At 38.0% G+C, this 13,402-nt stretch overlaps 1 protein-coding gene across 8 annotated transcripts in view; it reads left to right on the top strand.

Moving 5' to 3' along the window:
* Positions 1 to 13,402, top strand: part of TERT (telomerase reverse transcriptase) — a 53,343-nt gene that overhangs the window by 34,979 nt on the left and 4,962 nt on the right. For 3 of the 8 annotated variants that reach the window (XM_072605357.1, XM_072605356.1, XM_072605360.1), the window contains 4 exons: positions 666 to 854; positions 4,545 to 4,671; positions 6,399 to 6,460; positions 11,518 to 11,642. In XM_072605357.1, coding sequence (XP_072461458.1) covers positions 666 to 854; positions 4,545 to 4,671; positions 6,399 to 6,460; positions 11,518 to 11,642 — 503 coding nt within the window. Of the gene's footprint in view, positions 1 to 665; positions 855 to 4,544; positions 4,672 to 5,655; positions 6,461 to 11,517; positions 11,643 to 13,402 lie in introns of those variants that run through there. The other 5 variants (XM_072605359.1, XM_072605358.1, XR_011966233.1 and 2 more) reach the window with 4 other exon arrangements.

The following is a 13,402-nucleotide window of genomic DNA, read 5'->3' as shown; positions in this document are numbered from 1 at the left end:
AACCTCTGGTTTTGTTCATGATTCTACTCTTGTGGTGTGGTTTCCCTGTTTTCAAAGTATGCTAGGAAGCAAAGGGAAAGTATCTGGTAACTCAGCATTCTTAAGAATTGTTTACTTCTGGGACTGCAAGCAACTGGAGTCCTGGAAGATTGTCATTAAATCTAGGAGAGTTGCCAAGCTTACTTAGAACACTTGAAGTAATTTCCTAATGGCATTTTATGTAGTGTGTATGTAACACTTTTTTTCCCATTAGTGGTCCTGTGATGATTATTTAGCCATTCTGGACTTAAGCTTTCAGGGACACCCTCATATGATTATTTGCCTTTGATATCTTTGGCAGTTATCCCCTGAATATTCCCTTTGACAAATGTTGGAAATGTAGAGATTTTTTTCATTTTGTCTTTTTTCTGTCTTTGGACTGAGATGCTTCTGGTGATTGGAGAGGAGGTCCTATGTCTTTAACGTGAATGTTCCACAGACTTCTGTAGGACTTCTGGTAGAATCTGTTCTATAGATCAATTTTCAAAAACCCCTTAATTTCCTTTTTTACTTCTTAGAGGTTTTGGTTGACAGCCAGTACCTAAAATACCTCTTTCGAAAATCTCTATTAGGGAAGTTTTCCTTCCTCCCACAATTTGTTAACCATTTCCCCCCCTCAAATTTAGGACTCTGGCAAAAGGTATTCCTGAGTATGGCTGTTTAATAAACCCTAAGAAGACAGTGGTGAATTTTCCTGTGGAAGAGGATATTCTAAGTGACTCTGACTTTACCCAGTTGCCAGCCCACTGCCTATTCCCGTGGTGTGGTTTATTACTTGATACAAGGACCCTAAACGTGTTTTGTGACTATTCCAAGTAAGTACATTCACCTGGCTGGATCGTTGTTGAAGAGTTAGCCATAGGGTCATAGACCTGGGAAGAAGGAAAAGACTGGACTTCGTTTTAACGTGCCTGTCTTAGTATGAAAGGTAATTAGCAAACTTTTTCCACCACCTCCCTATTGCAGTGTGTCATAAGAACTGAACTTCAAGAATATCTCCTTTCTCTTGGGAATGAGAGGCCAGTGACTTCTGGTCTCTGCAGGGGAAAAAGGCCACTGTTCTCATATCCAGTAATCAGCTGTGTGTCCTCAGTGTAAGTGTTCCTACTACTTTGTTTCAAGTTCATGGACTATGTCCTTAGAAAACACACATTTCCCTTATGAAGGGATGATTGCTACTACTGCAACTGTCTGCATTTATCTAAGAGTCTGAACACTTTAGGTTGGAGGTGGTCCAATAGAGAGCTTGTATTCTATACACTAGAGATGCCAGAGTTTCTCAGCATTTACCTACCCTGCTAAAGAGGAGGACTTGTTTTATTCACAGGCAGTGGAATTATTTTTCTTCTCATAGGTGCAATTTATTAACCTTTTACTTTAAGCTTAGTCATTGGTAACACTGATTAGGTTTGTCTAGCTTTTCCACAAGCTTTTCCCATTTTTAAAAATTCCTCTTTTATTTAATATGAGAAGTTAGAGACTCACATCTTGTTTCCATTTCTATGCTGTCAAATGAAACCTTTATTGTATTTCTGTTTCCCTCTTACACCAACTATAATACTTTTAATACTTCCTCCTCATTGTTAGGCTATTGTGGAGATTAATTGGATAACATCTTGTTAATTCTTTACACTTCTGTCTTCTCCCAAAAAAGATATGATTCTGGCTGGTGTTGTTTTATAAATCCAGCTTACTAATAAGAAATTCTTACAAATGTTGACCACCATTTTACTTTCATAGTCTGAAAACCTGGTTTTAAGTTCTTGGACTATTTTACATATATTGGAATGTTTGCATCCATTATTTTCCTCCAAAGCTAAATTGTAAAAGCTTTCATAATATTTATAATTGTTATTGATTAAGACTCCAGGCATTTTCATTGGCTGTCCCTCATGCCGAGAATGCTCTCACTCCTCATCTCTGCCTCTTGGCTTTCCTTGACTTTAAACCCCAATTAAAATATTATCATCTGTGAGAAGCTTAACCTTAACACTTAAACCTTCCCTCTGTTGATTATCTCCAATTTATCCTGTAGATATCTTGTTTCAACGTAGACTGCAAAATGCACAAGGCCTAGGAGTAAACCTGACAACTACCCACAAGATTTATATAAATATAGTTATAAAATGCTTTTTATAGAACTAACAGGAGACTCAAATAACTGTAGGGGTAGTCGCTTCTCATGGTTGGACACTAATATAATAAAAGTGACTAAATTTACAGATTTAGGGCAATGCCAGTCAGGTTATTGAAAGGATATCTTTTAGATAGACAAAATAATAGCAATTCATTTAGAAGAACAAAGGACCTAAAATCTTAAGGGATTTTAAGAAAAATCTTAAGGAGGAAATAAAGAGGAAGAAATAAGACAGAATAAAATTAGCGGCGTATATTTCACCTTTAAAATTTGTGCATCCCTTTGCATATGACTGTACTATTCCCATTTTACAGATAGGAGGTTAAGTGGCCTGGGGTCATATAGCTGCTAAGTGTCTGACCCTAAATTTACATGTAAGTCTTAGCGGCTGCACTATGTATTGCCATTTCTTAAACCAAGTTGTAAAGCATTAATTGTTAAAATTATCTTGTATTGGTTAAAACCCAGAAATATTGATATATTGAATATACTTATTTCCCAAAATAGAAGCAATACAGTGCAGTAACCTACCGTGTAGCAAACTCCAGAATATAAATTATTGGGAGAAAGGTTCCCTTCTTCACAAGAACTGTTGGGGAAAACTCTAAAATTTATACTAACACCTTATACCATATGTTACAGTAAGCTCCAAATGTTAAAACACCTGATAACGAAGCAATCACATCACAAAACAATTAGAAGATAATGAACTATGATATCTTCCCCAACTACAACTGTGAGAGACTTCTTATGATAGCAGAGTTGATAAAAGATAAAACAGGCAGTTCTGATTGCATAAAATTAAAATGCTTTTGTACAAATAAAGCTTCTGAGAATGGAATTAGAGAAACAGCAGAGTGTATCCAATTTCACTAAAAAAAAGTCATATCCAAAATAGGGAATTGACAAAAATGAATAATACTGAGAGCCATTCCTTAATAGTTAAGTGTTCACAGGATATGAACCAAGTTTTCTTTTTTTAAAAAAAATTTTTTTAATTGTTTTTATTACTTACCAAGTTTTCAAAAGAATATATGTAAACTAAAAGTGATATAATAAAAATGTGAAAAAGTCAGAATTTGAGGTAAACTGTGAAGGATTGCGTTAGGCAGGGACAAAAAATTAGTTGCAAAGGTTTGCTTGTGAAACAATGAATAGATGAGTTTGGCTTGAGTTTTTTGAGGGGAATGTTGGGAAGTGAGACTGGAGGCAGGTCTTTTGAGGACATTGGAGGCTAGCGTAAGGAGTATAGGCCCTTATCCGATAGGTAAGAATTTTTGAGTAGGGAAATGAGTTGATTATCTGACTTGATCAAAATGATGTCCTAGGAAGTTTAATTTAGTATGGGAATATAGCATCAACTGGAGGGTTGAGATTAGAGGCAAAGAATCAAATTAGGAGACTTTTTGTAATAGTGTAGGCATGGGGGCTTGAGTGAGGATTACTGATGGGCAGAAGAAAATGTATTGAGATAATGTAAAAGTAGAGTCAAGAGGACTTTGTGACTGATTTAGATATATGGGAGGTGGAAGGAGAAAGCAGATACAAAAATGAATCCAAGATTATAAGCCTGAATTGCTAGGAGAGTGCTAGTTAAAAAAGAAATTGGGAGGACAATGCACTTTGGGGAGGGGAGTGAGTTTGATTTTCTCTACAGTGTTTGACATGATGAGGAAGTCTGACATGGTCAGCAAGTCTTTGGAAATTGGAAATTTCCAGAAAGTCATTGGAAATAAAGCTTTCAAGTTTGGCAGAGTCAGGAATGAACGTGTCTCTTCATCTCTGTCTCTGTGGGAAGCCCTTAGAACAATATCAAGAGAAAGAAGCAGAATCAGATTGAGTGTTTCTCCCCTCAATTAGTCAATGAAACCCATATTAAGCATCTACCACACATCAATTATTGTTAATATGTTACCTACAGGACAGATGGAAGGGTCCCATGAGCCTTAGGGTGCAACAGCAAAGTGGATGTTAATACTTATACTTTCATGATGTTTCCACAGATAAAATCACATCAGGTTTTGATGTTGACCCGTTTGAGAAAGCAAAAGATTTTGGTAACAAGAATTTTCTTTTCTGAGTCTTCAGTAGGTGTGGCTGAGAACACCAGGCTACATCTCCCAGGATGACGACCGGAGACCAAGCTATTCCCCAGGGTCCAAGGCTGCCTCTGTGGGTGTCTGAGTGGGCTGGCAGTGCAGGTGGTAGCAGTGGTTTAATTTGCCACCTCTTGTATCGTCCAGGGTCCCTGGCTACTGTGCCTGGTAGCAGCTTGCCCTGTCTACGCAAGTCACTTCCCTGAATGACGACTGGCCAACAGGGGCAACAGCTGAACAGCCTGACCTGGGCCTTCTTTTTTCTCCCCCAGCTACTCCCGTACGTCTATTAGAGCCAGCCTTTCCTTTGATCACAGCGTCAAAGCGGGGAGGAACATGCGGAACAAACTGATTGCGGTGCTCAGGTTGAAATGTCACGGTTTATTTCTGGATTTACAGGTGAGCTCTTTCATTTCCAGATGATGACTTCCACCAGATGGTCATTTGTCTTTCTTGAAATCAGTTTCAGTCTTCAGAAGCTTGAGAACTGATGCAGAACCCTGTGTTTTGAGCTATGGATGGCCCAGTGTTTGTGGTTCAGTGGATTGTTTGTAGCAAATAAGTATACATTTAAGGTCCTTAGTTGTGATTTCTGTTATTGTTCAGTTCTTTTGTCATGTCTGATTCTTCGGGACCCCCCATTTGGGGTTTTCTTGGCAAAGATACTGGAGTGGTTTGCCATTTCCTTCTCCAACTCATTTTACACTTGAGGAAGCTGAGGCAAATAGGGTTAAGTGACTTGCCCAGGGTCACACATTGAACTTAGGTCTTCCTGACTCCAGACCTGGCCCTCTGTCTTGTATGTCATCTAGCTATATGAATTCCAGCTGTGCTATTTACTCACTGTGTGACTTAGGACTTCGTTCACCTCCATGCCAGCAGAGAGGTAATAATACTACTCTTTTTCACTGCTGAGTGTGAAGGAATATCTAGAAGTAGTTACAAAAACCCTTTAAATTAGAAGAGATCTCTATCCAGTTAAGAAGCCAGTCCTTAATGACAGAGTTCAGTTTAAACCCACAGATGATCAACAAATCTCACTGTAGACATGGGTTTTTATCTCTTTCCCTACTCTTCATCACTTGTAGCCATTATGACCATATCTTTCTCTACTGGTTTTACAGACAAGAAGCAAAATGGATTTGATTCCTTCCCACTCTCAATTGGCGGTGCTAACAGGAAAAAAGCCATATGGTGTGGAAAAGGATTATAGGTCTTGAGCCAGAAGTGACTTTCAAAATCAGCTTGTCCAGTGACATTAGACTCAGTCAGAAACAGACACTGTCAGCTACTGTGACTTCCAGAACTGCAAATTAACGTTATCGTTGTTGTGTTGTATTTATATTTATTTTGTTTAATATTTCACAATTACATTTTAACCAGGTTGGGGCTGTATGGACAACCAGGAGGCAAGTTTGACACCTCTAGTCCAGTCCTTCATGTTATAGATGAGGAACCTGAGGAAAGAGAGAACAGGTCATCCTTCCCACAAAAGATGTCAATCCACTCAAGGTGGATTATGGAACTTAGTCAATGGAATATTATTAACTCAGTTTTTTGTTCCCTTCTGATGGTTTAAGCTCCCCCTAAATCTTTTTTACTTTACTAATAATTTCTCTTTGTTCATTGTTTTACCTCAGTTTCTTCCTCCTTCCTTTCCTTTTCCCCTCCCTCCTTCTCTCCTTCCTTCCCTCTTTTCCTCCCCACCCCCAAAAAGGAATCTGGATAATTTATGGAAGTGAATCAGGCAACAAAAAGCTGGCTGTACCCAGTGGAATGAACAAGTGAATTAAAAGGCATTGATTAAGCACTTGGTGTGTGCTAAATACTTTGTGAAGCTCAGAGGATAGCAACAGAATCAAGATCAGTCCCTGTTGTCAAATAATGTACACTCTGGTTGGGTGGAAAACAACACATATAGGAAGTTTCAGCCACAGGGCAGATGTGAAGACCCAGGAGTCCTAAGAGATCATCAGAGGGTGGATGGCAAGGCTCAGGGGTCCCCGGTGTGATTGTAGGCATTAGAATTTCCTTTGTCAAAAATCTCCTTTTATCCTACTTCATGAGAATTGATGAATGAATTTCTATAAATCTTACCCGTTTTTGCTCCTTTTCTTCCTGACCAGGTGAATAGTCTTCAAACTGTCTACATAAACGTTTACAAGATATTTTTACTGCAGGCCTACAGGTATGTCAGCATCTTCTGTAATGAGTCCCATTGCTGCTTCACCCCACTAGAGGGAGGCATACACCATCAGAACCAGGAGGTTAGCTAGATTGCTTTCAGCTTCTGTTTTCACAAGGTTACTTCTCAGTTACTGTTGGGAAGTACAGTTTTCTGGAAAAAAAACAAAACAGCAGTTGTGCATGGAAGGAGACCCTCTTTCCCTTAAGTATAAGTAACAGGAATCTCTCCTGTTAGTTTTTGGTAGGTATATTCTGTCTTGCAGATGCCTGTTTTCCTTAGCCTGATTCTGTGTCAGACTCTTTGCTACATACTTCTGCCTACTATATTCTTGCAATTCTTTGCCCATGGCATATATGTGGACATGAAGTTAGGATTATTGTTCTTGGAGCTGGACATGAAGGCTTTTAATTGTAAGCTGCGGAAGAGGAAGCTTTTTAAAAAGGTAGCTTCGATGTAATGGAAAGAGGATTGCATTTAGGGTAAGAACACCTGGGTTTCATTCCCTGTTCTGCCCTTTACTATTGTAGGACCTTGGACAAACCAATAAATTTTTTCTTCCAAGCCTTAATTTCTTTATCTGTAAAATGATGATAAAAATAATAGTAACTTTAAGGTTTGCTAAGTTCTTTACCTACATTCTCTTTTGGTCTATACAATAGTCCTGGGAGTCAGTTAACATTTATTAAGTAGTTACTATTTTCCAAGCATTGGGAATACAGAGAAAGGCAAGTTAAAAACAGCCCCTCCCTTCAGGTCACTCACTGTCTAAGAGAGTGGTCAGGAACTCAGGTTAAGTGGTCTGTCAATGGGTCATACAGCTTAGTAATTGTCAAAGGCAGGATTTTAACCCATGTCTTCCCAGCTCCATTCCCAGCTTTCTGTCTGGTACATCATATAGCCTTTTGATGATAACAGTATGTACAAGTGCACATATTCACAGGGCTTTTATGATGTCATCAGATATGATTATGTTTTTTAGTTATTTTGTAAATCTTAAAGTACTATCTGAATGCCAATTGTTATCAGCTCAATAGATGATTAGATAGTTGTTCAGTTGTGTCCAATTCTTCATGACCCTATGGACCTTAGCATACCATTCCCTTCTGTCTTCCACTTTCTCCCAAAGTCTGTACAAGCTCATGCTTGTTGCTTTCATGACTATCCATCTCACTCTCTGCTGTTCGTTCCCTTTTCCTTTTGCCTTCAGTCTTTCCCAGCATGAGGGTCTTTTCCAATGAGTCCTGTCTTCTCATTATGTAGTCAAAGTATTTAAGCTTCAACTTCCATATTTTACTTTCCAGTAGTTTGAATTAATTTCTTCAAGTATTGACTGATTTGATCTCTCTGCTATCCAAGGGACTCTCAAAAGTCTCCTCTAGCACTACAATTTAAAAGCGTTGATGCTGTGATGCTCAGCTTTCCTTATAGTCTACCTCTCACAGCCATGCATTGCTACTGGAAAAACCATAGCTTTAGCTGCACCTTTGTTGGCAAGGTGATGTCTCTGCTGTCCAGGTTTGCCATAGCTTTCCTTCTAAGGAGAAAGTATCTTAATTTCATGGCCCCAGTAGCCATCTGCAGTGATCTTTGAGCCCAAGGATGTAAAATCTGACACTGCTTCCATTTCCTCTTCTTTGTTTGGCAGGAAGTAATAGGACCAGTTGTTAAGATCTTGGTTTTTTTGATGTTATACTTCAGGTCATCTTTTACACTCTACTCTTTCACCTTCGTCAAGATGCTTCTTATGTCTTCAGTTTTTCTTGTGTTTCCCAGTCTTGTTTTCTTACATTTCTTCGCTTATTTAAGAAAACCTTATCTCTTCTTGTTGTTCTCTGGAATTCTGTATGTTGTTGGGCATATCTTTCCCTTTTTTCTTTCCCTTCATGCTTCAGCAATTTGTAAAGCCTTATCAGACAGCCATCTTGCTTTCTTGCTCTTCTTTTTCTTTGGAATGTTTTTTGTTGCTGCATCCTGTGCAATATTGCAAACCTCTGTCCATAGTTCTTCATAAGTCTCTCTAAGAGACTTAATATTTTAATTCTGTTCATCACTTCTACTTCATATTCATGAGGATCATACCTATGTGGTCTCATGGTTTTCTCTTGAATTTAAGTAGGAATTTTGCAATAAGAAGCTCATTATCTGAGTGATGATCAGCTCCAGGTTTTGTTTTAACTGACTGTATAGAGTTTGTTGTAAAGTTATATAATCAGTCTGATTTCACTGGTGATGTCCATGTGTGGAACTGCCTTCTGAGTTGTCCAAAAAGAGTGTTAGGACCAGCAAGTTGTATTGACAAAACTCTATTAATTTCTGCCCTCCTTCACTTTGTACTCCAAGTCCAAACTTACCTGTTATTCCAGTTTTCTTTTGATTTTTCTACTTTAGCATTTCCAATCCCCTGTGACAAATGTGACTTTTTTTTTTTTTGGTGCTATTTCTAGAAGATGTTGTAGGTCTTCATAGAACTGAGCAACTTTGTCTTCTTTGTCATCGGTGGTTGGAATGTAGTTAGTACGTTGTAAATAATGAAGTACAGTACAGATGTCAGCTAGTCAGTGGTGTATATCAACTGGCTAGGGAATGGAAGAAAGAAGAATTGTGGTTTTGTGTTATAAAAAAGAGGCTAGGAAATGAAAGTGTCCTAGGGGCAGGATGTGGGGAACAATATAAGAACTGATCACTGAAGCACATCAGGAGGAGGAGGAGGAAGAGCTAAGTTCTCCAATAAAGTGTGCCCCTGTGGTAATTCTTTAGCATTTAGAAAAAAAAAACCTTGGTTAAAAAATAATCTACCTTGGATGGTGCTTTAGTGCTGAACTCTTACTTGGAAGTAGAGGGAATTTTTTGAAAATAATGCTGCAAAAATAGGAATTAGTAATGCCTAATTGATTGACGCAAGACTAATAATAGTAAGTAAAATTATATTTATGTCTCTGTATATACATATGCACATATGGTATAGAACAAATTTAAGAATACTGCAGAGGATCAAGTGGTGTCCATTGAGATGTAATGCTTCCATATTCCATATCCGTATTATTAAACATTAATTTTTTTTTTATCCTTACGGTCAAAGAAAATTTAGATGAGCTGAAAATTTTTATTTCAAAGTAAAATTCAAGTTTTGTATTACTTGAAAATGCCTGACCCTTCTAGTGTTAAAAAAAATCCTCATCATCCTAAAATTTTTTCATTAATTGAGTGCATTTATTTGATTTTGAATTAATATGAGCCATCAGAAATAACACAGCTATTTCTAAGCATTTAGTCATTCTTATAAATATGTTACATTCTCTGCCAAATTATTTTGGATTGATAATGTTGACACACAAGACATGCACATTTTGGAGCATACTTGACAAAAGACCCAAGGTGTAATATATTGTTCTGTCTGAGAATGCTGCATTTTTTAATTGAAATAATGTATTAAATGAATTTACTATATTTCTCAGTTTGGGGCTGATTTAGTAGTTTAGATATGGATCATATCAGAGAGCTAACATTTCCTCATCTCCTTCTAAGTTGAATCACCCTTGCATTTCCTGAGACATCCCAGTGCTCTCTTGGCAATTGCCTGGGAGAGAGAGGTGGACTAGTCAGTCCTGTGAGTTAGAAGGCAAAAGAGAATCCATTTCTTTCTATTAACAACATTGATTGACAGGTGGGGGCAGGTAGGAGTTAGGATTAGGTGTCCTCTGGAGGGCTTTTCTTTATCTCTTGAGGTCTCATCAGTGTATCCTCTGAATTTATGATTAGATCTTTCCACAGTAAAGCAGCATTTTAGTCTCCTAAGTAAGGACAAGAAACATCATTCATTAACCTGATCATTTCCCTAACTCAGCCTTTGGACTAGTATCCTGGACATTGACCTGCACATTTTCCTAGCCCAGATTTATCCCAAGTCAAGCGAAGTTTGATTGCAGATAACTAACTTCTTGATGACTTTATAGTTGAGCAAGTGAAGCTTGTCCTGTGAAAGTATTTTAATCATTGGTTAATGTTTCCTCTTAGAGTAAGAACAGAGAGTAGAGGCAGATAAAGAGAAGCTAGCCAAAAGCAGTAATCTATTTATAATCTTATCAGTTAAGTACAACTGAAGTCTTTTTTAGGCATAAGCTTTACAAAGAAGCAGAAAGCTTCTCCCCTTCCCACCAGCCATACTCTTTGCCTTTAAAACTGTGCCTTAGGTACCTACTTTTCAGTGAGTTTAAAACCTTCAGTTTCTTCTAGGCCAGGAAGTGCAATGACAAGAAACTGTGGGGTTTTTTTCTTTTGTTTTGCCGTTGAACTTCACATGCCAGTGAGAAAAACAGTTGATACTTTCAGAATGGTTTTGGAGTCAAAATCATCCTGACTGAAATGACCCAGATGGGCTGTGTGTCTCTGTCCCATATGCTATGTGTCTCTGTCCCATATGCTATGTATGTGCTCGTGTGTGTGTATGTATCTATCTTGTCTGTCCCAAATGGACTGAGCATATAGGTCTTGACTCTGTATGTCTAAATACAACCCCAGAACAGGACCCAGGCTCCTTGGCTTACCCAAATTCTGTTCCTTTTCCATATTATCCCTGTTATCTTTGTTATTCTTCTCCCAGTGGTTCACCTCTTCTCCTCGTTGGAGAAGTTTTGGGAGGGGGAAGATGAGGTGGTAAATCTACAAAGCATAGGTGGGGTAGGGGAAGTAGGAAGATAGTGAGCCTTATGCAGGCAGCTTCTGCCTGTAACCACAGTGTCATGAATGGGGGAACCACAGGGAGATGCTCCTTCTAGCCCTGAAGGGCAAGAGGCTTGACTCCTGCTGGACAGAGAAACACAGAACCCAGGAACACTTGGAGCTTCAGTGTTTTGAGAATTTTATTACCTCTTGACTCTAGAATGGTAAGGACATGGAACCAGATCCATCAGTAGCTTTGTGCAGATGAGAGAGGCATCTTCCCATTGCAGTGTGTGTGTCTTCTAGCGTAAGGAGTTAGACTGAAGAGGGCTTTGTGTGTTTTTCGTAATGAGTGGGCACTTTGCTTATATATTTTTTAATCAATTCTCTTTCATTAGGTTTCATGCATGTGTTCTCAAGCTGCCATTTAATCAGCAAGTCAGAAAAAACCCTGGTTTTTTTCTCTCTGTCATTTCGGACATTGCATCATGCTGCTATTCCATTCTGAAAGCCAAGAATCCAGGTGTGTTCAGATGAAGTTGAGTAATAATTGGCTTGGGCTCTTATTATTATTACAGACTGCTGTAATGACTTTAGTTTTGTTAGTGGTTTCTGTAAATCTACAAGTATCTGATAAAGTCTTGAGTGTTGGGAGGAAGGAAGAATAAGTTAGTAAGCTTTTAGGTTCCTTTTTCTTTTGAAATAGAGATTTCCCAAACATAGCTGTTACTTGATTAAACTAATAATGCTTTACGCCCCCAGCGTAGGCATTGGCATATTAATTCAATACCTAGTGTGAAGAGCAAGATTAATAAAATTCAGGTGTACTGTCAAACCCAAGATAATTTCATTTCATTATGACTGCTAGTTAGTAGCCCATGAACAAACTCAACCTGTTAGCTAAACAGTTGTCTATTTTTGTTTGAATTATATGCTGGTCATTATTTGATAATTCTTCTTCAGCATGTCTATATTCAATTTTTCACCAGTTACATGTTTATTTTTCTCATTCATGTGTTTATCCAGAAGTACATTTCCTAAGAATTGCCTAGCAGCTAGCAGACTGAACAGAGAGTTGGACCTAGAGTCAGGAAGACCTGAGTCCAAAACTGATCTTGTGTACTTCCTTAGCTTTGTAGCCCTGGGCAAGTCACTTAACCTCTACCTCAGTTTCCTCACATGCAAAATGGGGATAATAATAAGACCTACCTCCCAGTGTTGCTGTGAAGATAAAGCATAGCATTAATGTTACTATTTAATGTGAGTGTCTTCTAGAAAAGACACTCACATTTTACATTCTAGAAAATGAAAAATATGAATGATAATGATGTAAATGTAATAATTTCTAGGAAAAGGATAGCATCATCCCAGAACAAGGAAGTAGACATGTTGAACATTGTACAATAAAAATAAAAATATCACTGGACTGGACACCACGAGACCCAGATTCTGGTCCCACTTTGTCAGTGACATATTATCAAGTCACTCTACCCTTCTAGGCCCGTTTCCTCATCTGTAAAATACTAGGTGAGCTCTTAGGTCCACTCTAGTTCTAAAAGCCTATGGTTCTTTTATTATCCTCATCTTTCATTTTGCATTGATATTTACTGCTTAGGCATCTGAAAAAAAGTTAATTGATGTTCCATGGTGTTGCAGGAAGATGGAAAGTACCAAATATAAATACTCAGGATGATCCTGATGAATAGTTTTGCAATTGCAAAATGGATAGAGGAGGCAGCTTTCTGAGATCATACCACTGGAATATGGCTTACGTAGACATTCTTTTTAGCATTATCAATATGTGGTGTTTCCATTGCTTATCATGCCATAATGGGAAGTATCTTGCAATAAATCTAAATAGGGTTGTTAAGAAGAGGTACTACACCTGCCCAATCTTGACCTTTCCCCTTAGCTTTTCCTTTTAATAAGGGACCAAGATGTAAATGACCTTTCTTCAACAGGGTGGTTGGTCTCATTTTTTTGGTTCTTGGATTTGTTTTCTGCCAAGATAATTGTTTCTTCTGCTTGCATTTTCCCTTTTGAGTAACTATATTTGAGTAGCTCTGACCAGAGCTGTTTCCTTTATGTGTTATGTTACCTAAAAAATTAAAAAAGATTACATATCAGTGTATGATTTGATGATCTTAGTCCATAAACTGAATTTTAAGGGGGGGAGGGTTTTTTGAAAAGTCGTTTGGAATGTCAGAGACCAATTCAAAAAAATGTATTTAGGTAAATTCTTAAATGAAATACAGTGATATTTTTCTCCAGTGAGATCTTCCC

The sequence above is a fragment of the Notamacropus eugenii genome, chromosome 4 (assembly GCF_028372415.1).
Source record: "Notamacropus eugenii isolate mMacEug1 chromosome 4, mMacEug1.pri_v2, whole genome shotgun sequence".
Taxonomy (NCBI): Eukaryota; Metazoa; Chordata; class Mammalia; order Diprotodontia; family Macropodidae; genus Notamacropus; species Notamacropus eugenii.
Note: the sequence above shows the minus strand (reverse complement) of the source record. Positions and strands in the feature narration are given on the sequence as shown.